Source organism: Megascapheus bottae, unplaced genomic scaffold, assembly GCF_031878675.1.
Source record: "Megascapheus bottae isolate mThoBot1 unplaced genomic scaffold, mThoBot2.hap1 HAP1_SCAFFOLD_405, whole genome shotgun sequence".
NCBI classification, from domain to species: domain Eukaryota; kingdom Metazoa; phylum Chordata; class Mammalia; order Rodentia; family Geomyidae; genus Megascapheus; species Megascapheus bottae.
Genome location: NW_028327772.1, coordinates 20,618 through 43,779, shown reverse-complemented (window position 1 = coordinate 43,779; position 23,162 = coordinate 20,618). Strand labels below are relative to the sequence as shown.

General features: G+C 53.4%; 1 protein-coding gene across 2 annotated transcripts; it reads left to right on the top strand.

Annotated features, from left to right (window-relative positions):
• The first annotated feature begins 3,597 nt into the window (after positions 1-3,597).
• Plcd1 (phospholipase C delta 1) lies at positions 3,598-20,619 on the top strand. Of its 2 annotated transcripts, none has more exons than XM_090327961.1 (15): positions 3,598-3,673; positions 11,375-11,539; positions 13,399-13,627; positions 15,629-15,758; positions 15,863-16,094; positions 16,746-16,947; positions 17,113-17,257; positions 17,670-17,819; positions 17,965-18,123; positions 18,559-18,718; positions 18,815-18,931; positions 19,372-19,550; positions 19,926-20,058; positions 20,146-20,295; positions 20,397-20,619. In XM_090327961.1, the coding sequence occupies exons 1-15, from the start codon at positions 3,640-3,642 to the stop codon at positions 20,480-20,482; spliced, it is 2,271 nt and encodes a 756-aa protein (XP_090184087.1). In that variant the 5' UTR covers positions 3,598-3,639; the 3' UTR covers positions 20,483-20,619. The 2 variants fall into 2 exon arrangements, with proteins under 2 accessions (XP_090184087.1, XP_090184086.1); XM_090327960.1 differs by lacking the exon at positions 3,598-3,673 and adding an exon at positions 7,908-8,032.
• The last annotated feature ends 2,543 nt before the right edge of the window (positions 20,620-23,162 follow it).

Here is a 23,162-nt window from a genome sequence, read left to right as displayed (position 1 = left end):
GCCCCGCCCCCTACCGGCCACGCCCCTCCCGGCCACGCGCCCTTCTGGGCCCTGCCCCTCCCAGGGCACACCCCCGTAGGCCACACCCCTCACCAGGCCACACCCCGTTCCCGGCCACGCCCACTCTCCCAACCCCGCCCCTTTCTGTCATAATAAACTCTCCCTATTTGAGGATATTCTATTTATTTGCCTATTGTCTTGATAAGGGAAATTTATTTCTCAGTTTTGTCAATGATGCCAATACATTCACCATTTCTGCATGAATAATGACTTTCAAGTCAATGGATAGATTGTCTTGTTGCCTGATAGAGTAGTAAATTCCTTATTATTTGGGTTAGCACATGGAGGAAATGAAAGCATGCTTCTCATTTGCTTCCTTTTCTTTTGCCAGTCCTGAGACTTGAACTCAGGGCCTGAGCACTGTCCTTGGGCTTTCTCAAGGCTAATGCTCTACCACTTGAGTCACAGTACCAGTTCCAGCTTTTTCTGTGTGTGTGTGTGGTGCTGAGGATTCGAACCCAAGTCTTTGTGCATGGTGGGGAAGCACCACTAGGCCAAACTCCCAGCTCCCTAATTTTAGATTTATTATTATTATTATTTTTTTGTACTGGGCATCGAACCCAGGACGTTGCACTTGCTAGGCAAATGCTTTGCCACTGAGGTACATCCCAGCCCTAGATTTATTATTTGTGTGTGTGTGTGTGTGTGTGTGTGTGTGTGCACACTAATACTGGGGCTTGAACTCAGGTCTTCCTGCTCTCACTTGGCTTTCCGCTTAAGACTGCCACTCTATCACTTGAGCCACACTTTTGACTTGCAGTTTTGGCTGGCTCATTGGAGATAAGAGTCTCCCAGATGGGCCAGGAGGGTGGCCTAGTGGTGACATGCTTGGCTAGCATGCACGAAGCCCCAGAACTCCATACACAGAAAAAGCCAGAAGTGGTGCCGTGCCTCCAGTGGTAGAGCACTAACCTTGAGAAAGCCCAAGGTTAGAGACCAGGCCCTGAGTTCAAGCCCCAGGACTGGCCAAAAAAAACCAAAAACATTCTCACAGACTTTTGCTGCCCCCAGGCTGGCTTCGAACTCTGTTCCTCAGCTACCAGCAGCTAAGATAACAGGCTTGAACCACCCAAATCTGGCTTAGCCCCACCCTCTGTTTTCCATACCCACCTACCCTCAGCTGACTGACACCTCAAAGGCAGGGGAGGGGCCCTAAGGGCTTCCATTCCCTCCCATGGCTGTTTCCTGGCTGTCATTTTCTTCCCCGTTGGTCCCTATCTTCAATTCTCTTTCCCTTATACTAGCATTGGTTGGCCTCCCTGCCTCCTTGATTTTAGAATACAGGGCATCCACTGGCTGACTGTCCCCTGAGAGAATGAATGAATGAAATGAATGAATGATTCCATCCACCCTGCCAGCTACAAAGGGCTGGAGTCACTGACTCACCATCTCTTGTGAGTCTTCCCTGTCCAGGTTGGCTTTCCATTGTGATCCTCCTCCTGTCTCAGCCTCACTGAGTAGCTGCGATTTCTCTTTGATAAAATCCTTTTGGGGGGTATCTGTCCTCTCAGGCTGTCTTTGTCTGTCTGTCTGTCCATCCCCTATGTGGGTCTGTCCCAGAATCATGGATAGGAGACATCCGATCCCATGTGGATTTATCTGGGTTTTCCCAGGGTGTCCAGGAAAAGGAAAGGGAGAGTCCATATCTCCCCCAAGCAGCTCCAGCCCCTCCACGTCCCTGTCTGACTGGTTATCTTCCCTTTGTTCCCCTGGCTGTCCCCAAGGCCCCTCCCTGCCAGTCACCGGGACCTCAGCACCTCTTGGAGAGCTAGAGCTTAAGGAAGGTCACTTGGGCATCTGGCCAGAGCTAGGGACACAGAGCGCAGGGGGAGTGGAAGGACAGGAATCACAGCCTGAGAACTTACTTTGTTGTTCGGTACAAGGTCTCCTCCATCAAACACACACACACACACACACACACACACACACACACACACACACACGCGCGCGCGCGTGCGCGCGCACGCCAGCAGAAGGCTCAGAATGGCTGCCGGTCAACAGGGTATGGCCTGTCAGCTCCCATTCCTGGCTGAGCCTGCTTGCTGGGGCTTGGTTCTGACTCAGTGCGTCCATCCGTCCTTCTCTAACATCCTCCAGCCCCAGGGAGGAGGAGGGGCTCCGGCACCTGTGGGTGGGGCCAGAAGCCAGTGAAGAGTCAGTTTAGCCTCAACGCCTGTCATCCCAGCTACTCAGGAGGCTGAGATCTGGAGGATCGCAGTTCGAAGCCAGCCTAGGGAAGGAAAGCAAGTCCGATTCTTACTTCCAAGAAGCCAGCAAAAAGCTTGGAATGGTGCTGTGGCTCAAGTGGTAAAGCACTAGCTCTGAGCAGAAAAGCTCAAGGACAGTGCCTAGGCCCTGAGTGCAAGCCCCAGGACCACACACACACACACACACACACACACACACACACACACCCTCTTTGTGGTCTGTGCATATACAGATATAGATATTTCTTCTTTCCAGCCCCGGGGTTTGACCTCAGGGTCTGAGCAGTGTCCCAAAGCTGCTTTTGCTCAAGGCTAGCACTCTGTCACTCGCGCTACAGAATCTCTTCTGGCTTTTTTTTTTTTTTCTGTGTGTGTGATGCTGAGGAATGGAACCCAGGGCTTCATGCATGCTAGGCAAGCACTCTACCACTGAGCCACCTTCCCAGTCCCCCATTTTTCTCTTTCTTTTTTCTTTTTGGTCAGTCGTGGGGCTTGGACTCTGGTCCTGGGCACTGTCCCTGAGCTCTTCAGCTCAAGGCCACCCCCCTACCCCTGTAGGTACAGCCCCACTTGCAGTTTTCCCGTGTTTACTTGTTGATAAGAGTCTCATGGTCTTTAGTGCCCAGACTGGCTTTGAACCGTGATCCTCAGATCTCAGCCTCCTGAGTAGCTAGGATGACAGGCGTGAGCCACCACATCCAGCCCCCATTTTTTTTTTAACAGACAGAAAAAGTTCTGCCAATGGGCCCCCCCACCATGCTCCCCTCCCCCACCATGCTCCTCCCCTCCCCCACCCCAGGCCCCCAGGAATGAAGAAGCCAGCATCTTTGTGGTTGTCCTGCTCTGTCTATAGCCTGGCGACTCCAGGCAGGGTGTGCTGGTCAGTTTGGGGTGGAGTGACAACCAGGCCCCAGTAATGACAGGGCCAGTGGTTTGTGGGTGGCAGCTGCCAAGCTTCTGACTTTATTTCTGGCCCAATGTGGGTGTGGGGCCAAGGCCTCAAAGTTGGTACGTCTTCCAGATTTTTCCAGCTACTCCCTACTGACTCCCTCCACACACACAATCTCCCCCTTTCACCACAACTACCAGAAGTGGGCGTGGAGAAGCTCGGGGGTTGGCAGGGGCCTCGGGTGGGGCGGGGCAGCGTCTCAGGTCCACCCTTGGCCCGCTTCCCCCTCCCTCCCCCCTCCTTCCCCCCTCCCCCCACACAGCCCATTCCCTGAGCTCCAGGCCTCCTTCGAGTGCTTCAGCCCCACCACTCCCATCCCTAAGACCTGGGTCCCCCCCCCCCACACACACACCTCTTGTGGCACCCTTCTGCAGCCACGTCTTCCGTCTGTCCTCTGTCCGGCTGTCACCCCCCCTCCTCGGTATGGACGCTGGCCGGGACTTCCTGACATTGCATGGTGAGTGTTTGTGTCCGCAGCCTGCCAGCATTGATTCTTTCCTTTTTGTGTAGGCTTAGGAAAGAAGACAGGAGGAACCGAGCAGTAAATCTCAGCCGGCCACTCTGTAATGGGACTTTCTGGTTGAAAAGTGGTGGTGTGTAGTGGGGGAGGAGGGCTGACATTTTTTTTTTCTAGGCTCTTGTATTCCACTCCCACCCCGAGATTGAGCCTGGGGAGCGGAGGAGATAGATAGCTCAGAGGGTGACGTGAATCTGAAGATTTCTTTCTTTCTTCTTGGATGGATTCCCTAATCAGAATGTGGGTTTGCACGCTGAGAGACCTGATCTGACCTTCTCAGAAGACACTGCGGGGTGGGGGGTGTTGATGTGCCTGGATTGTGGGGGTGGGGGTGGGGTCAGTTGCTGAGATGTGGACAGAGAGTTGCAGGACCATGGAGGGGGTAGAAATCTGGCCAAAGTTTGTCTCTGGTTTTGCAAACTATCTCCCACATAAATGGCTGCAAGAATAACAAAATGAAAATGAATACATAGTTGCATTTCTGTATTTTGGGGGGACAGCTCTGGTTAAGATAAAGTTGGGGTTCCTGGTACATCTGTGGCTCTGTCTTGTGTCCCCAGCCTTTGCTTTGTGCCTTTCCATCAGAACAGTGGAAAAAAAGGACTCATGTGGGCATGGTTTTTGAGGTTCAGCCTGGCATCTCGCTACTCCAGGGGGACTCATATTTGGGAGAGGGGTCTTTTTTCTTTTCTTTTCCTTTTTAAATTTTAGATGCTTTCTTGTCTTGTCATGCTTCTCTACCGGTTCAGCAAGCTCTCATTCTCCAGCTGGGTGTGTCAAGTAAACTCACGCCTGTAACCCCAGCAAGGTTCAGAGGGGAACATTACAGTCTGCAGTCAGCGTGGGCAAGCATATCTGTGAAACTCTTAGGATCTAAGGAACCAGCAAGAAGCTGTCCATGGAGTGTGTGTGTGTGTGTGTGTGTGTGTGTGTGTGTGTGTGGCTTATGTGGTAGAACACCAGCCTTGAATGACAAAGCAAGAAGCCATACAAGGCCTTGAATTCAAGCCCCAGTAGCAGCATGTGAACACACACACACACACACACACACACACACACACACATCAGAGGCTCACACTTATCATCCTGGCTTCTCAGGAGGCTGAGATCGGAAGGATCGTGATTCAGAGTTAACCCCGGGGTAGGAAAATCCATAAGAGTCTCATCTCCAATAAACGTCTCAGAAAAAGCTGGAACTGAAGCTCCACATGCTAGGACAACAGCCTTGTCTACAAAGTGCTCAGGGCCCTGACTTCACAAGCTCCAGGACCAACACAATGAATGAATGAATGAATGAATGATGATGATGCAGAATAAGAAAGAGGAGTTTTCCATTCCACTCTGTAGAAATTTACCTCTACTCTGTCCAGTGTCCAATGACCACTTGAAAAATCCTATCTGGCAGCCATTGGCCTTGACTCATTTCCCAGAGGCCCCAAAGAAACCAGTAACAGCCATGATTTTCTCCAAGGCGTGAGTCCAACTGAGTCAGGGGATCTCTACCACCTTCTCAAACTTTCTTTCCCTTGGGGAGGGGGGACAGAGGCAAGTGGAGGACTTCAGGTAAGCCGAACAGCTGAGAGAACCCTAGCTGAAAGCTCACTTTCTCTCCTCCTCCTTTTTTTTTTTTTTTTTTTTTTTTGGCCAGTCCTGGGACTTGAACTCAGAGCCTGAGTGCTGTCTCTTGGCTTTACCATTGAAACCACAACTCCACTTCCAGCTTTTTTTTTTTTTTGGCTGGTTTCTGGGAGATGAGAGTCTCACAGACTTCAGATTTTTCCTGCCCAAGTTGGCACTGAACCATGATGTTCAGATCTCAGCCTCCTGAGTCTCCAGGACAACAGGCCTGAGCCACCGTACCCAGCCAGCCTTGGCGTCTTTTCCACAGAAGTTTAGCCAGCTCATTTGAGAATCAATTCCTGGTGTATAGGTGGATCTAGCCCTTCCTGCAGGCTGGCACAAACACACTAACTCCAAGCCTATGATTCTCCATGGCACGCTACCAGCTCACCATTGGAGTTACCTCCATTGTCTGGTGGGTGGAGGTGGCTTATGTCTGTCATCCTGGCTACCTCTCTCTCTCTCTCTCTCTCTCTCTCTCTCTCCCCCTCCCTCCAGTCCTGGGGCTTGAACTCAGGGCCTGGATACTGTCCCTGAGTTTCTCTTGCTTAAAGCAAGCACTTGAGAGCCCCACTTCTGGGTTTTTCTGTGGATGTGGTATTGAGGAATTGAACCCAGGGCTTTATACATACTAGGCAAACACTCTACCAACTAGGCCACACTCCCAAACCTCTATGAGGCTCTTATCTCCAAGGTACCAGCAAAAAGCTGGAAGTGGTGCTGTGGCTCAAGTGGTAGAGCACTAGCCTGGAGTGGAAAAGTTCAGGGACAGTTCCAGCTTTAGGACTGAGGACCAACACACAGATAGACACAGACAGACAGACAGACAAGAAATGTAGCTACTCTTCCATCTCCAATTTCCTTAACTGAATTAGTGTGTGTGTGTGTGTGTGTGTGTGTGTGTCTGTTGGTCAGTCATGGGGCTTGAACTTAGGGCTTGGGTGCTGTCCCTGAGCTCTTTCTCTAGTGCTCTACCACTTGTGCCACAGCTCTACTTCCATTTTTGCTGGTTCCTTGGGGATAAGGAGTCTCATGGACTTTTCTTGTCTGGGCTGAATTTAAACCTCGGTCCTCCAGGTCTCAGCCTCCTGGGTAGACCAGATGACTGAGCATGAGCCACGGGTTAAACCTGGCTTGGACCAGGTGTGTCTCGGTTTCGTCTCATCTGCACACTGGCTTGCTTGCTTGCTCACTCCCTGGCTCATGGCCGGTGCTCTATGGTGTGATCTCACACTCACCCTAGGCTGTGTTTTTCTTGCTGCGTTGGTCTCAGTGGAAAACTGGCTTTGCAAGTGACTCACCAGCCAGCGCACAGGGCATATCTTTCTGTTGTTAGATTTTTTTTTTTCTTTTTCTTTTCCGAGTAAAAGCCAGGAGGGGCATGAGTCAGTCCTCTGTGGGTGGTGTCTTGACCTCTGCGAGCACTGTAGATGGAGTCAGTTATTAATGACCTGTGTCAGCCTACTTGAAAGGCAACACTGTTTCCAGCAGTGCTGGACAACTGTTTGCAAGGGATGGCGAGGCTGTCCCGAGCCAGGCCAGCCCCGAGGACGGGAGTGAATGGGCTCCTGCTTAAGATCAGCATTGGTTTTTAAATTATTTTAACTGTATTTAAATTTTAAAAAATTCCTGGTGCTCGAAGGGCCGAAGGCTTCCTGCTCTTGTCTAGTTTGCTTTTGCTTTATTTTTACTTCTTTTCCCTTTTGAGGCTGGTGCTCTACCATGTGGGCTTGGGGCAGGCCCGGGGAAACTGAGGCCGGGACGCCCTCTTCCTGGGGTTCACCAGTGAGGCGATGGCTGTTTTATCTGGTGGAATAATTCGGGATTTGGGGGCCACAGCGGCCGCACCTGGCTGATTCCTCCCCAGTTCGGGGACCCCGAACTGCCTGCACCCCGATCCTGCCCGCGCCCTGCCACTGCCCGCGCCCGGATCGTGCCCGCACCCCGCCCCTCCCTGCACCCACATCCTGCTCCTGCCCCCACCCGGGTCGTGCGCGCGCCCAGCCACCCTGGGCTGTGGCACCGCCTTTCCCCGCCCGCGATCGCGTCCGGCCACGCCGCCGCAGGCCCCGCCCCTCCGCCGCAGGCCACGCCCACCGCGACTAGCTTCGTCCTCCGTGATTGGCCCGCTCCGCCATAGGGCCCCACCCCTTCGCAATTGGCACCGCCCCTCCCGAACCGGACTCAGTCCCCCGCCCTCCCACTGGCTCCGCCGACTCCTAAGTCTGGCTCCTCCCTCTCCGGAATGGCTCCGCCCCTCTCCGCCCCTCTCGAACTGACCGTCAGTCACGAACGGGTTGTCTCCTGCCTGGCTCCGCCTCTCCCGAGCTGACGCCTTCATGTCTGGCTCCGCCCCCTCTGGGCCGTCACTCCCAAACTGACTCCGCCCCCTCCCGGCCTCGCTCCACTTCCCTAGCCTGGCCACGCCTCCTCGGCGTGGCCACGCCCCCTGGGCTCAGATTTCTTCCCGGCCCCGCCTCCCTGGCTCTGGCCCCGCCCCCGCCCCGGGTCCGCCGGCTTGGCCGGGACCAGGACGGAACCCGGACCGGGACGGGGCGGCCGCGCTCACCATGCAGTGCCTGGGGCTCCCGGGCCGGCGTCGCAGCCGCAGCCGCTCCCGCGAACTCTTCCTGCAGGAGCAGAGCCTCCGGGTGGCGGCGCTGAACGGGCAGCGGCTTGGTAAGGGCGCAGGGGGACGGGGGACCCGGGGGACCCCAGATATCGGCGCTGGAGCTGCACACGCGACCGGGCCGCTGGTGACGCGGGGGGGGGGGGAGAGCGAGGAGAGGGGGCGCCTTGATCCTCCGGGCCCGGGGTGGAGAGGGCCCGCGTCCCCTCCTGGTCACCCCGGGGCCTCAGTGGTTTTGGGGGGGGCCCGGGGTGGGAAAGGCCCGTGTCCCCCTCCAGGTCACCCCAGGGCCCTGGTCGTCTTGGGGGGGGGCGGATATGCCTCAGGGTCCCCCTGGTCCTTGTCAACCCCCTGCCCCCAGGCTCCCTTGACTGTAACTGGGATGCTGCTGCAGAATGTGGGTGACTGGTGGGAGACCCCAGGGGTGACAGTGGTGTTGTCACTCCCAGGGGGCGGGGGAGCCGCTGTGGTGTGGCCGTGTGTACACCTACGTGCAGTGGTGTGCTCTAAAGGGGGTCCTGAGTGTGTGTGTGTGTGATGAGCACAATCTGATGTGAACATTCCTTCCTTCCCTCTCTCTCATCCTTCCTTCTTTTTGTTGGCCACATGGCTTGAACCCAGGGCCTCGGTGCTGTCCCTTGGCTCTTTGTCACTCAGGGTTGGGACTCTACCACTGGAACCCCAGCTCCACTTCTGGCTTTGGGTGTTCACGTATGTGAGTGTGGGCCGGTCCTTGGCCTTGAACTCAGGGCCTGGGCTCTGTCCCTGAGCTTCTTTTGCTCAAGGCCTAGTGCTCTACCTGTTGAGCCACAGCTCCACTTCCGTTTTTCTCCTGATTCTCTGGAGGTCAGGGACTTTCCTGCCCAGGCTGGTTTTAGAACCTCCATTCTCCAGATCTCAGCCTCCTGAGTGGCTACCGTGACGGGTGAGAGAAGCTTCTGGTTCTGGTGGTTTGGTTTGGTTTTGCCTTTATCCTGGCTGAACATCAGAGCCTGAGGCCCTTTCTTTTTCCTACTTTTTTTCTTTTGCTCCAGGCTGATGCTTTATCTCTACCACCAGACTTCCTTGTAGGCTTTTTGCTAGTTATTTAGAGATAAAATTCTCTAAGACTTTCCTGCTAGGAGCTGGTTTTAAACCACCATCCTCTGATCTCTCAGCGCACTGAGTAAGCTGAGATTGCAGGCTCAAGCCACAGGCGCCTGGCAAAAGTTAAGTCAGCAAGATAATTGTTGCACATCCTTGACCTTCAGTAACTTAAGGACTTCTTCCTTCAGCCTCAGTTTCAGTCAGCCTCAGTTTCCCGATCAGTAAACTGAGAATGAGGATGCAGGAGTGGCTCTAGGGAGAGGTGGGGAGGGGATTAAGTTCCTGAGGCCATATCTGATTCAAATGGTAGTGACTATAATAGAGGCTGTTATGATCGTGATTGTGGGGTTCAAACACTGTAAACGCTATGTGGCTGTGCCTGTGTGTGTCTAAAGGTGGCATTGTGCAAACTTAGGGTGACTGTAGGTGGTTAGGGGGCAGGAAGGGAGCTTGTTTCTGTCCATGGCTCTCAGGACATCCCTGGGTGTGTGCGATTGTGTGTAATGGTCAGTCTGTCTGATTGTGCTCAGAACAGCCTGTCTTCATTGTGTCTTTTTATTTATTTATTTATTGTCAGTTGTGGGCCTTGAACTCTGGACCTGGGCGCTGTCTCTGAGCTCTTCAGCTCAAGGCTACCGGCCTACCCCTGGAGCCACAGCCCCACTTCTGGTTTTCTAGTGGTTCATTGGAGATAAGAATCTCTGGGACTTTCGTGCCCGGGCCGGTTTTGAACCTTGATCCTCAGATCTCAGCCTCCTGAGTAGCTAGGATGACGGGCGTGAGCCACCGTGCCCAGCTCTTTTTTCATTTTTTGATTTTTAAACTTGTAGTTCCTTTTTTTTAATGCTATAAAGGTGATGGACTAAGGGGGAGCTAACTAACCCATAGGTCAGGTTCATGAGCACATTTCTATTTGATCACTGCTCCTCCCCTCCCCGTTTTTCCCCTCCCATCCCCACCCACAAATTGTAGACTTCATTCTCCCCGAGGTCCGCTTGAGGACCATGGCTTCCTCTGTTCACTCTCAGTTTCCCCATTTCTGTGCCCTGTCTCATCCTACAAAAGATAGAGAAACCAACACAAAAGATAGACAAAAAGAAAGGGAAACAAAAACAGTCACGAATTAAACAAAAAAAACAAAACAGCAACCAAAAAACAAAATTTCTTCTTTTCATTTCCTGGAGTTCATGTCAATAAATATTTATTTCCTATGATCCTATGTGCTCCTTCCCTAAGAGTCTTCTTTGGTCCGTTGTGCATTTAAGCGCATGAGCAGGGTCCTGGCAATTTAGTTTCCCCTTAGTACCATTTTTGTTGTTGTTGTTGGTTGTGGCACTGTGGCTGGGCTGTTTGTGTCAAGGCTGGCGCTCTACCACTTGAACCACAGCGCCACCTCCAGTTTTCTGGTGGTTCATTGGAGATCAGAACCTCATGGATTTTCCTGCCCAGGCTGGCTTAGAACTACGGTCTTCCAGATTTCGGCCTCCTGAGTAGCTGGGATTGTTGGAGATAAGAGTCTCAGGTCCTTTTGTGCCTGGACTGGCTTTGAACCTCGATCCTCAGTTCTCATCCTCCTGAGTAGTTAGGATTACAGGCTTGAGCTGCCGTGCCCGGCTAGAAAAGATTCTTGAATTAGCTGTCTGCCCTTCCCCAGTCAGCTCTTAGGTAGGAGCATAAAACTATAATCTGGGGGCTCAGAATGTAGCTCAGCGGTAGAGGGTTCACCTAGCAAACTCAACGGCTATGAGTTCAGTCTTCAGCACTACACACACAGCTACTCAAGAGGCTGAGATCTGAGGATCCCAGTTCTAAGCTAGCCTGGGCAGGAAACACTGTGAGACTCTGATCTCCAGTGAACCACCAAAAAAAACAACCCTAGAAGTGAAGCTGTGGCTCAAGTGGTAGAGCACCAACCTTGAGCAACAAAACAAAAGCCGAGGGATAGGTGTCCATGTTCTGAGTTCAAGTCCCAGGACTGGCAGACAGACAGACACACGTACACACGCATGCACGTCTGACCTTGGGTGTGCAACTCTTCTACCATTTGTATGGTTACCTCAGCTGCCAATCAAACACCTTCTAGGAGAAGGCAGGAATCTGGGGTGTGGGCTAGCCTAGGCACGAAGGAAGTGGGCGTCCATAGAGGAATCTGAGCCGGGTTCAGAGAGGGGCCAAGGACGGACATTGCTGGGGAAAGTGGCTTCCCTCCCTCCCTCCCTCCCTCCTTCCTTCCCTCCATCCCTTCCTCCTTCTCTTTACTGCCTGGTGGCTTTGCTCCTATGACCATGTGGCTGCCCTTTCTCCAGGCCTACAGGATGATCCAGACCTCCAGGCTCTTCTGAAGGGCGGCCAGCTGCTGAAGGTCAAGTCTGGCTCATGGCGGCGTGAGCGCTTCTACAAGCTGCAGGAGGACTGCAAGACCATCTGGCAGGAGTCGAGGAAAGTCATGAGGACCCCAGAATCTCAGCTCTGTAAGTGCCCCAGGTCCCTGGACCGTGATCACAGAGGGGGAAACTGAGGCACGGCCTGGTGGGAGCCTGGGATAATGGATCACCCCTGTTCCCGTCAACCCCAGGGCCAAGAACTAAGAAGCTGGTTCATGCCTATCATCCCTGTGAGACTCTGATCTCCCGCTAACCATCAGGAAACTGGAAGTGGCACCAGATATGTGGCTCAAAGTGGTAGAGTGCCAGCCTTCAGTGCAATGAGCTCAGAGACAGCACCCAGGCCCTGAGTTCAAGTCCTACTGTTGGTGCCAAAATGAAAGAGTAGGGGAGAGAGAGAGAGATTGAGAGACAGAGAGAGAGAGAGGAAAGACAGAGGTGGGGCGCTGGGTGGAGTTGGTTGCCCAAGTCCAGGGTGTGTTACTGGAGGCCAATGGGTGTCCGGGTGTCCGGGTATCCGGGTTGGGTCTTGGCTGACAGCTAGGCCCAAAGTCCAGAGACAGATAGGGCACGCCTGGAGGTATCCTGGGGCAGAGTTGTGGGACATGTGAGGCTTAGGACATTGGGGTGGAGTGGAGTCCACACACACACACACACACACACACACACACAGAGGGGTGTGTGTAGGCTGGCATTTACTTGCTTGAGGATATGGGTTTGAGGACCTTCTGGAAGCTTCTGGTAAGATGGAGGAACCCCAAGTCTAGGTAAATATATGGAGAGTGAGATTTAGGGAGAAAGCATGGCTGGTGTGTGTGTGTGTGTGTGTGTGTGTGTGCACGCGTGCGTGTGCTGGCCTGGGGCTTGCACTCAAGGCCTGGGCACTGTTCCTGAGTTCTTTTTGATCAAGGCTGGTTAGTGTGCTACCACTTTGATTCACACCTCCACCTCTAGCTTTTTTTTTTTTTTTTTGCGGGTTAATTAGAGCTAAGAGTCTCACAGGCTTTGTCATCTATGTCAGAGGAAAGAGTGAGGAGGGAGAGCCAGGCATGGGGGTTCCTGCTGGTCATCTTAGCTACTCAGGAGGCTGAGATCTGGAGGATCATGGTTCAAAGCCAGCCTGGGGCAGGAAAATCTGGGAGACTGTCCTCTCCAATGAGACCACCAGAAAACCAGAAGTGGCGCTGTGCCTCAGCGTGGTAGATCGCTAGGCCCAGGCATCTGGCTTTTTCTCTCTGGGCTGATCAAGATCTGCCGATTTGAAACAAGGAGGGGGGAGAGAGGCGTGGGGGGGGAGGGGTCTCCAGAGCCCTGATTTCCTGTTGTACTTCTTTCTTTCTTTTTTGGTTATTATTGCTTGTTTTTTTATTTTTTTCTTCCAATCCTGGTTTAGGCAGCTTTAGCTGCACTGGGTTAAAAGGCCTAGTGGGACACAAGAGATTTAGCAGAGATTTGTGCTGTGGTCCAGATGGCTTGGGGAGATGTGTGTCCAGTCCTGAGGGCCTGCAGACTGAGCACAGGCTGATCACCGAGGCCTGCCGATGGCCCAGAGCTTTCTCTCCCTTTCCCCCGCCCCCTGCCCCCACCCCACCCTGAGCCATGAGGATGAGGGTAGACTCAGAGAAGGACAGGAGGGTATTAAGCCAGAGCTCTTCCATTTATTTTCAAATTCGATTTATTATTGTGTGTGTGTGTGTGTGTGTGTGTGTGTGTGTGTGTGTGTGTGTATAAGGACTTCCTGGGCTTGAACTCAGGGCCTAGGCGCTGTCCCTGAGCTCTTCAGCTCAAGGGTTTCCACCACTTTGAGCCATATATATACATATATATGTGTATATATATATACATATATATATATATATATATGGCGGCACTTCCGGTTTTCTGGTGGTTCGCTGGAGATAAGTGTCCTGCCCCAAGCTGGCTTTTGAACCGTGATCCTCTCACAGTCTCCATTGAGGACATCCAGGAAGTCCGGATGGGGCATCGCACCGAGGGCTTGGAAAAGTTTGCCCGAGATGTCCCAGAGAACCGCTGCTTCTCCATCGTCTTCAAGGACCAGCGCAGCACGCTGGATCTCATTGCCCCCTCCCCAGCTGACGCCCAGCACTGGGTCCAGGGGCTCCGGAAAATCATTCACCACTCAGGCTCCATGGACCAGAGGCAGAAGCTGCAGCAGTATCCTGCATCTGTGCTCGAGATTTGAACTCTCCTGGGGAGCTATGTGTGTGTGTGTGTGTGGAGGGGGGGGGGACAGTGACTCAGCCACAGGGTCTTCCATGCCAGATATAGAGTGGGTCAGTGGTGGGGCTTGAACTCAGGGCCTTGGCACTGGCCTTTTGCTTTATTGTTCAAGGCTGGTGCTCTACCATTTAAGCCACAGCTCCACTTTTGTGTGTGTGTGTGTGCGCGCACACATGCGCACGCCAGTCCTGAGATTTGAACTCAGGGCCTAGGCACCATCTCTGAGTCGTTTCTGCTCAAGGCTAGCACTCTACTCCTTAGTCATGGCTCCTTCTTGGGTTTCCTGGTGGTTCATTGGAGATATGAGTGTCCTGGATTTTCCTGCCCCACTGGCCTTGAACCTCCATCCTCCAGATCTCAGCCTCCTGAGTAGCTAGGAAGACAGGCGTGAATCACCAGTGCCCAACTCTCTCCCCTGCCCTGTCCTCACCTCCTCTCCCCCCTACCCTTCCCTCTACTCTTTTGTCATATGAGTACCCAGGCTGGTCTTGAACTCCCACTATTTCAGCCTCAGTCTCTTAAAAGACAGAATTACAGGTGTGCATGCCACACCCAGACGTTCACATTTTTTATGGCCATATAATTCAAAGAACCATGAAATTCATTCAAGTGTGAGATCTGATCCAATGATTTTTTTTTTTTTTTGCCAGTCCTGGGCTTGAGCTCAGGACCTGAGCACTGTCCTTGGGTTTTCTCAAGGCTAGAGCTCTACCACTTGAGCCACAGCACCACTTCTGGCTTTTTTTCTATGTATGTGGTACCAAGGAATCGAACCCGGGTCTTCATGCATGCTAGGCAAGCACTTCCAGCCCCAGTCCCAGTCTCTTAAAAGACAGAATTACAGGCGTGCATGCCACACCCAGACGTTCCCATTTTTTATGACCAGTTTATGGCCACATAATGCAAAGAACCATGAAATTCATTCAAGTGTGAGATCTGATCCAGTGCTTTTACATTTTTTTCTTGCTAATTCTGGGGCTTGAACTGAAGGCCTGAGCACTGTCCTTACGTTTTCCCAAGGCTAGAGCTCTACCACTTGAGCCACAGCACCACTTCCAGCTTTTTCTGTTTATGTGGTACCAACCCAGGGCTTCATGCATGCTAGGCAAGCACTTTACCACTAGGCCACACCCCAGGCCCAGCCCTGTTCTTTTTAAAGATGATTGTGTTTGTTGTTGGTTGAGATGAAGTCTCAGTAACTTAACCCTTTACTAGCCTTGAAGAGAAATCCTTCGGGTTGAAAGTTCCATCTGCTCCCGGATCTGGCTCTAAATGGTGATTCTCATATCTCAGTACGCCACTGATTCAATAGTCAGAAATATTATTTTCCAGCCTGGTGCTACTGGCTCACGCCTGTCATCCTAGTTACTCAGGAGGCTGAGATCTAAGGATGGTGTTTCAGAGCCAGCCAGGGGGCAGGAAAGTCTGGGAGACTCTTATCTCCAATGAACCATCAGAAAATTGCAGTGGCGCTGTGGCTCAAAGTGGCAGAGCGCTAGCCTTGAGCTGAAGAGCTCAGGGACAGTGCCCAGGCCCAGAGTTCAAGCCCCACAACTGACCAAAACAAACAAAAACCCCCAAACAAAACAACAGCTATGGAGATGTGGCTCAAGTGGTGAACCTTGTGCAAAAAAGAAAAGAGAAAGCACAGAGACAGCGCCTGAGCTCTGAGTTGAAGCTCCAGGATCCCCACCAAAAAAAAAAAAAAGAAAGGGAAAAGGGAATATTTTCCAAACTTTAGAAGGTTTGAAAGCCAGCAAACGGGGGAAGAAGAGGCCTAGTAGTGTCTGCCATTTTGTTCCAGTCATTGGTTCCGATTCTGGGAGGTGCATTACCACGTCAGACCAGTAGGAGGCAGTGTCCATGCTGGCTCTGGCTGTTTCTGGGGGAAAACCAGGGGCTCGTCGTCTAGTTCTTTCCTTCATCCTGGCTCAGCTGGATCCATTCCTGCTTGCGGAAAGCCGACAAGAATAAGGACAACAAGATGAGCTTCAAGGAGCTGCAGAACTTCCTGAAGGAGCTAAACATTCAAGTGGATGACAGTTACGCGCGCAAAATCTTCAGGGTAAACTGAGTCCCCGGCTGCTGCTCTCATGGCGTGAGGTTGGAGGGGGGGGGTGGGAGGGGAGAGGGTCTGAGCCACTTGCTGCTTGCTTCCTGACTGGGCAGGAGTGTGACCACTCCCAGACCGACTCTCTGGAGGATGAGGAGATCGAGGCTTTCTACAAGATGCTCACCCAGCGGGATGAGATCGACCATGCCTTCGCCCTGGCCGCCCAGTCCCGAGACGTGCTGTCCGTGGATCAGCTCGTGGCCTTTCTGAGGCACCAGCAGAAGGAGGAGGCGGCGGGGCCGGCGCTGGCTCTCTCTCTCATCGAGCGTTATGAGCCCAGCGAGACTGGTAAGGTCTCAGGGTCATGGAAACTAGCACCCCCGCAGCAACAGGTGGGCATGACTCACTGGGTGTTGTCAGTGGTGTAGGAGGCTGAGATCGGAGGATCGTGGTTCGAGGCCAGCCTGGGCGGCCAAGCCCATGAGACTCTAATCTCCAATGAACCACCAGAAAATCAGAAATGGTACCATATATGGCTCCAAGTAGTAGAGTGCCAGCCTTGAGCACAAGCAACTCAGGGAAAAAAGCCCAGGCCCTGAGTTCAAGTCCTGTGACTGACAAAAAAAAATCCAGGACTTCAGCACACTGTCCTTTCTCTGGGCCTCAGTTTCCCTTTCAGCTCTTCCTTCAGTATTTGTGTGTAGGGTCTTGGAGCTTGAACCCAGGGCCTGGGGATTCTCCCTGAGCTCTTTGTGCTCAAGGTTAGCTCTCTGCCACTTGAAGCCATCTATGGCGCCACTTCCGGTTTTCTGGTGGTTCACTGAAGAGGTGACAGCCTCCCAGACTTTCCTGCTGCCAGGCTGGCTTTGAACCACCAATGCTCCAGATCTCAGCCTCCGGAGTTGCTGGGAAACACTGACGTGCAGGCAGGAGGGGAGCCTCGGGGTGCCCAGCTCTTGAGGGTCCCCAGGGCAGGGGTGTCCTGTCTTTCCTCCCCAGCCAAAGCCCACAGGCAGATGACCAAGGATGGCTTCCTCATGTACCTGCTCTCGGCGGACGGCAGCGCCTTCAGCCTGGCGCACCGGCGCGTCTACCAGGACATGGGGCGGCCGCTGAGCCATTACCTGGTGTCCTCGTCCCACAATACCTACCTGCTGGAGGACCAGCTCACCGGGCCCAGCAGCACCGAGGCCTACATCCGGTGTGTGTGTGTGTGTGGTGTGTGTGTGAGAGTGTGTGTGTGTGTGTGTGTGTGTGTGTGGTGTGTGTGTGTGCCTGTGGTGGGGGCTGGGGCTGGAGGTTGGGGCAGGACTTCCTGTGAGGGGAGGAGTGGGGAGGCCTGACTCCCCCCCACACACCCCCCCAGGGCCCTCTGCAAGGGCTGCCGGTGCCTGGAGCTGGACTGCTGGGACGGCCCCAACCTGGAGCCCGTCATCTACCACGGCTACACCTTCACCTCCAAAATCCTCTTCTGCGATGCGCTCAGGGCCATCCGGGACTACGCCTTCAAGGTGGGGGTGTCCCCTGGCGGGGGGGAGGGGCACAGGTGCACAGGTGGGGTGGGGGATGGGCACAGGTGGGTGGGGATGGGCACAGGTGGGTGGGGATGGGCACAGGTGGGGTGGGGGATGGGCACAGGTGGGTGGGGGATGGGCACAGGTGGGTGGGGATGGGCACAGGTGGATGGGGGATGGGCACAGGTGGGGTGGGGGATGGGCACAGGTGGAGTGGGGGATGGGCACAGGTGGGTGGGGATGGGCACAGGTGGGGTGGGGGATGGGTGTTGGGGTAGGGATGGGTACAGGGTGGGGAATGGTCATGGGGTGGGGTCTAGGGAACGGGTGGCTGGAATGAGCATATGCAGACAGCGGTGCTAAGGTCTGTTGGCTCCCCGCCCCCTCCTCTCGTGTTTCGGGGTGCCAGGTATCCCCATATCCAGTCATCCTGTCCCTGGAGAACCACTGCAGCCTGGAGCAGCAGCGGGTGCTGGCCAGGCACCTGCGGTCCATTCTGGGGTCCATGCTGCTGGACAAGCCGCTGGACGGGGTGACCACTAGCCTGCCCTCCCCTGAGGTGTGTGCCGGGGCGGGTGCAGCCGTGCAGTCTGTGTGTGTGTGGATGGGGGGGCGTAGGGCCTGGCTTGGGGTGAGGGCAGAAGGAAGATGGTGACCCGCTGACCTCTGACCTGCCCCCCTTCCTGCTCTCTCCCCCTCCCTAGCAATTGAAGGGGAAGATTCTGTTGAAGGGGAAGAAGCTTGGGGGGCTGCTGCCCCCAGGAGGCGCAGGAGGCTCGGAGGCGGTGGATGTGTCGGATGAAGATGAGGCTGCAGAGATGGATGATGAGGCTGTGAGGAGCCGAGTACAGCATAAACCCAAGGTGAGAGGGCAGGCGGGGGGGGCTGGGGGTCCTGGGGTCTCCCTCTCATGCCCCTGACACCCCCTTACCTGTCCTCAGATTTCGGTGACTGGGGTGTGTGTGTGTGTGTGTGTGTGTGTACTGAGGTTTGAACTCAGGGCCTGAGAGCTGAGCTTTTTTTTACCCAAGGCCGGTGCTCTACCACTTGAGCCACAGCTCCACCACTGGTTTTCTGTGGTTCATTGGAGATCAGAGTCTCACAGACTTTCCTGCCCCGGGGGCTGGCCTCGAACCACGATCCTCCAGGTCTCAGCCTCCTGTGTGGCGGGGATGGCAGGCCCGAGCCCTCAGCACCTGGCCCTCTCGTCTCTGGGTTTTGTGTCCTGGTTTCTGGAGCTCTGCGTGCCACATGCTCCCTTGCTGAGTCTAACCCGGGGTCTGCCCCATGGCTTCCAGGATGACAAGGTCAGATTGGCTCCGGAACTTTCCGACTTGGTTATCTACTGCAAGAGCATCCATTTTGCGGGGTTCACCAATCCCGGGGCCAATGGGCAGGCGTTTTATGAGATGGCGTCCTTCTCCGAGAACCGCGCCCTCCGGTTGCTCCAGGAGTCAGGTGACCGTCCAACCCCCCCCCCCCCCCATGTGTGTCTGTCCATCTGGGCCTGGGCAGGGCTGACGCCCCCCCCCCTTCACCCCACCATCCTTCTAGGCAATGGTTTCGTCCGTCATAACGTGGACCATCTGAGCAGAATCTACCCTGCCGGCTGGAGGACGGATTCTTCTAACTACAGCCCGGTGGACATGTGGAATGCGGGGTGCCAGATCGGTATGGGGGTGTGGGGTGGGGTAAGAGGGGAGCTTGGAGGAGGATTGGGGGGGGGTGCTTTGAGTTCCAGATCACACCTGGCATCCCAGCTGCTCGGCAAAAGGTTGAGATCTTAAGTTGGTGGTTCAAAGCCAGGCCAGGCAGCCGAATCCATGTTTGTTTATTTGTGTTCTTTGCCAGTCGTGGGGATTGAACTCAGAGCTGGAAGTGGGGGTGTGGCTCAAATGGTCTAGCACCAGCCTGGAGTCAAACCCAAACCCAAACCAAATGAACACCTGAGCCCTAAGTTTGAAGTCCTGGGTATCAAGAGAAAGAAGTGAAACATGAGGCTAGCACATAATGGGATCACACCGAGTCCTGCCTCAGTATCCCCTGAGAAGACCCTCCGAGGTCTAGGCCCACACACACAGCCTGTGACTCTCTCCTGTTTTGCTTCCCAGTGGCCTTGAACTTCCAGACGCCTGGGCCGGAGATGGACATCTATCAGGGCCGTTTCCAGGATAACGGGGCCTGTGGGTATGTGCTGAAGCCAGCTTTTCTGAGGGACCCTGGCTCCACCTTCAACGCCCGAGCCCTGACACAGGGGCCCTGGCAGGCCCCGAAGCGGCTGAACATCAGGGTACGGCTGGACTCCCCAGGGACAGCCCCCCCCCCACCTTTATATCTTCTCTTCCTGCTTTCCTGCTATTTGGGGAGAGGAGTTGGTAGTGGGTCTTGAACTCAAGGCCTGGGCACTGTCCCTGAGCCTCTTTGTGCTCAAGGCTGGCACTCTGCCACTCGGAGATCCCAGTGCCACATCTGATTTTTCTGGTGGTTCATTGGAGATGAGAGAATCCCGTGAGGATGTTTCTGCTGGGGCTTCAAACCCATGACCTTCCAGATCTCAGCCTCCTGAGTAGCTGAGACGACGGGCGTGAGCCACCCATGGCTGGTCTATCTTATTTTTTTCTTGATCACCACTTTTTCTTATCATCTCTCATTTCCCCCCCCTCAGGTGATCTCTGGACAACAGCTGCCAAAAGTCAATAAGAATAAGAATTCGATCGTGGATCCGAAGGTGACAGTCGAAATCCACGGTGTGGGCCGGGACGTGAGCAGCCGTCACACGGCCGTGGTCACCAATAACGGTAAGGTACCAGATCGGGCTGGAGGATAGGCCGGGTCCCCGGCTCCTGTGGCTGGTATCCGAGCTCCATGATGACGCTTCGCCCCAGGTTTCAACCCCTGGTGGGACACAGAATTTGAATTTGAAGTGGGGGTGCCGGAGCTCGCCCTGGTTCGATTTGTGGTGGAAGATTATGATGCTTCCTCCAAGAACGACTTCATCGGCCAGACTACCATCCCCTGGGGCAGCTTGAAGCAGGGTGAGAGGCCACCGAGGGGCAGGGGGTGGGAGGACGGGCCTTTAGGATGAGGTCTCCGTGGGAGGCACACCGGGGATGATTTTTGTTTTTCTTTCTGCCAGGCTACCGCCATGTCCACCTCTTGTCTAAGAATGGGGACCAGCACCCGTCAGCCACGCTCTTCGTGAAGATCAGCATCCAGGATTAGAACCAGGGGGATTGGTGGGGTTGGTCAGGACTGGCCCAGGCCTTGTTATTGCAGTGAGGGCAAGGATGGTGTGATCGCGGATTCACACCACGGGGCGGGGTCCATGGGACTCCAGATCCAGAGTTAGGGCACCGATGGTGTGACGCTCGGATTCACACTGAGGCTAAGGACAGTGTGACTGCTGATCCAGGTAGGGCAAGGATGGTGTGATCCCAGATTCCCAGCTTCCTCCAGCTCTCCTGCGCTGGGTCATCCACTCCGATGCCTGTCTGGGGCGCCCTAGAGCTGGTCCAGGTCCCCGGAGCCGCCATCCATTCCATTAGGGACAACTGCAATTCTCTCCATCCTCTGCTGGCTTCTAAGGTGGAGGGATTTTTATTTAAAAACAAAACCCCACAGTGGAACTGGACACGTGTGGCTCTCACCTGTTGTCCTGGCTTCTCAGGAGGCTGAGATCTGAGGATGGGTATTACTTGCAGACCAGCCTGAGAGACTCCAGTTTTACCACCACCAATGAAAACCCAACGACTACAAAACTAGAAGGGGAGGTGTGGCTAAAGTGGTAGAGCGCCCTCTGGTCTTAAGTGCAAAAACAAAACAAACAAAAAAGCCCCAGGAAGCGCTTGAGGCCCCGAGTTCAAGCACCTATACCAGCATCAAAGAAAATCATGGTTGTCATCACAATGAGACTCTGTCTTGTGGTTCCTTTACTAGAAAATCGCATGCGAGCAGCTCGGGCCTCTTACATTATGGTTTGTGCTATTTCCTCATAGGACTGGGTCTCCTGAAGGCAAAACAGTCAAGTGAGTGGGGCAATGGATCACAGTTCAAAGCCAGCCCAGGCAGGGAAGTCCATGAGACTCTCATTTCGAATCAGCCACCGGAATTGGTGCCGTGGCTCAAAGTGGGGAAGAGTGGGGGGGGGCAATGGGAGGAGCATGGGAGTGATGTAGAGGGGGTCACAGAGGAGTTGAGGGACACCATAGAAGTGCAGGTTGACCCTGTGCAGGCACCATGAAGTGAAGCAGGATGACCACCAGAGGGCGCAGTTCCACACTTTTTTATTTATTTATTTATTTTGGCAAGATAATTTTTAAAAAGGGAAAACACAATGATGACAAACTTCTCCACCGTCAAAAGACTTTCTCCCCCGCCCCTGGTCACTGGGGATAGTGTCCAGGTCCCAGTCTGGGCTGGGCATTGGCTTTTTGGGTTTTTTTTTTTTTGGCCAGTCCTGGGGCTTGAACTCAGGGCCTGGGCACTGTTCTTGGGTTTTTCTCAGAAATCCATCTTTAAAACTCAAGGATTGCAGTCCTGGGGCTCAAAGCTTAGCGCTCATTGGAGGTGAGTCTCACAGTCTTTTCCTGCCTGGGTTGGCTCTGAACTTCGATCCTCCAGATCGCAGCCTCCTGAGTAGCATGTGAGCCACTGGCCCTTGGCGAGGAGACTTTCACACTCTGAGACTTTCGTACTCACAGGTCTGTGGAAACTCAAGTCAGACTTTTTTTTCTTTTCTTTTAGCCAAAAACAAAAACAAAAAAGAAAAAAAGGGGGGAGGAAGTGAAGGAAATGTGAAAGAGTATTTTGGTAAATGGTTGGAAAGATCTGACTTGGAGAAGCTAACAATTTTTATTTATTTATTCATTTTTGTATTTTCCTTGGTCATAAAAGGTCAGAATTAGAAAACAATAACCCGTATTTAACCTTATGAAAATAAATCCTGCACATTTTCTTTACGTCATATTAGAATTATATTGCTTCATTTTTACAGGTAGATGAGCAATATATATATATGTATATAATATATATAACATAAATATATATGCATATAATATTTATGACATATAAAATATATATTAGGGTTTTCTAGATTTATTTTGGTGATATACCTCGAGGAGAACCACAAGGACTCAAATGAAAAAAATTGGCATTTTTGGAGTGGGGTCCAGTAAGGTGTGTAGGGGCGCCAGTGACCTTTCAGCCCCTAGGCATGTCTGTGGTGACAGGATTTCCTCCCTCACCATCCCCCAACAGCTATGAACTGGATCAGAACAACTTGTATCCAATTCTACACTTACTGACATTTCAGAGTCTGGCTCCAATCTGTCTAAAAGAATGATTTCTAGGCTCACTCCCCCTGGAATATTCTTTCATATAAGACCACCACAGAGGGCAGAAGCGGCATGGGTGGAAATCTTGAAGCTCTCCTTGTAGATTTTTTTGGTGATTGTTTTTTTGCTAGTCCTGGGGCTTGAACTCAGGGCCTGGGCACTGTCCCTGAGCTTCTTTTGCTCAAGGCTCACGCTCTATCACTTTGAGCCCTTTATATGGTGCCACTTCCGGTTTTCTGGTGGTTCAATTGGAGATCAGAGTCTCACTGGGACTTTTCCTGCCCAGGCTGGCTTTGAACTGTGATTCTCCTGAGTAGCTGGATGATGGATAGGAGGCCACCGGCGCCCAGCTGGATATCAGAATTTGTCCTGAAATAACAGATTTCCCAAACACCAAGTCGATGGCGCCTGCCTCTGCTGGCACTGGGGTGACTGCGTTTGGAACCCTGAAATTACTTCTTCTGTGGTCCTCAGATCAAGGAGTACCAGAGGCGGGGTGACTGGTAGTGGTTCCATTGTTCCCCACGTGAAAACACAAGGAATTTTCTTTTTGACCTCCATTTTCTTTC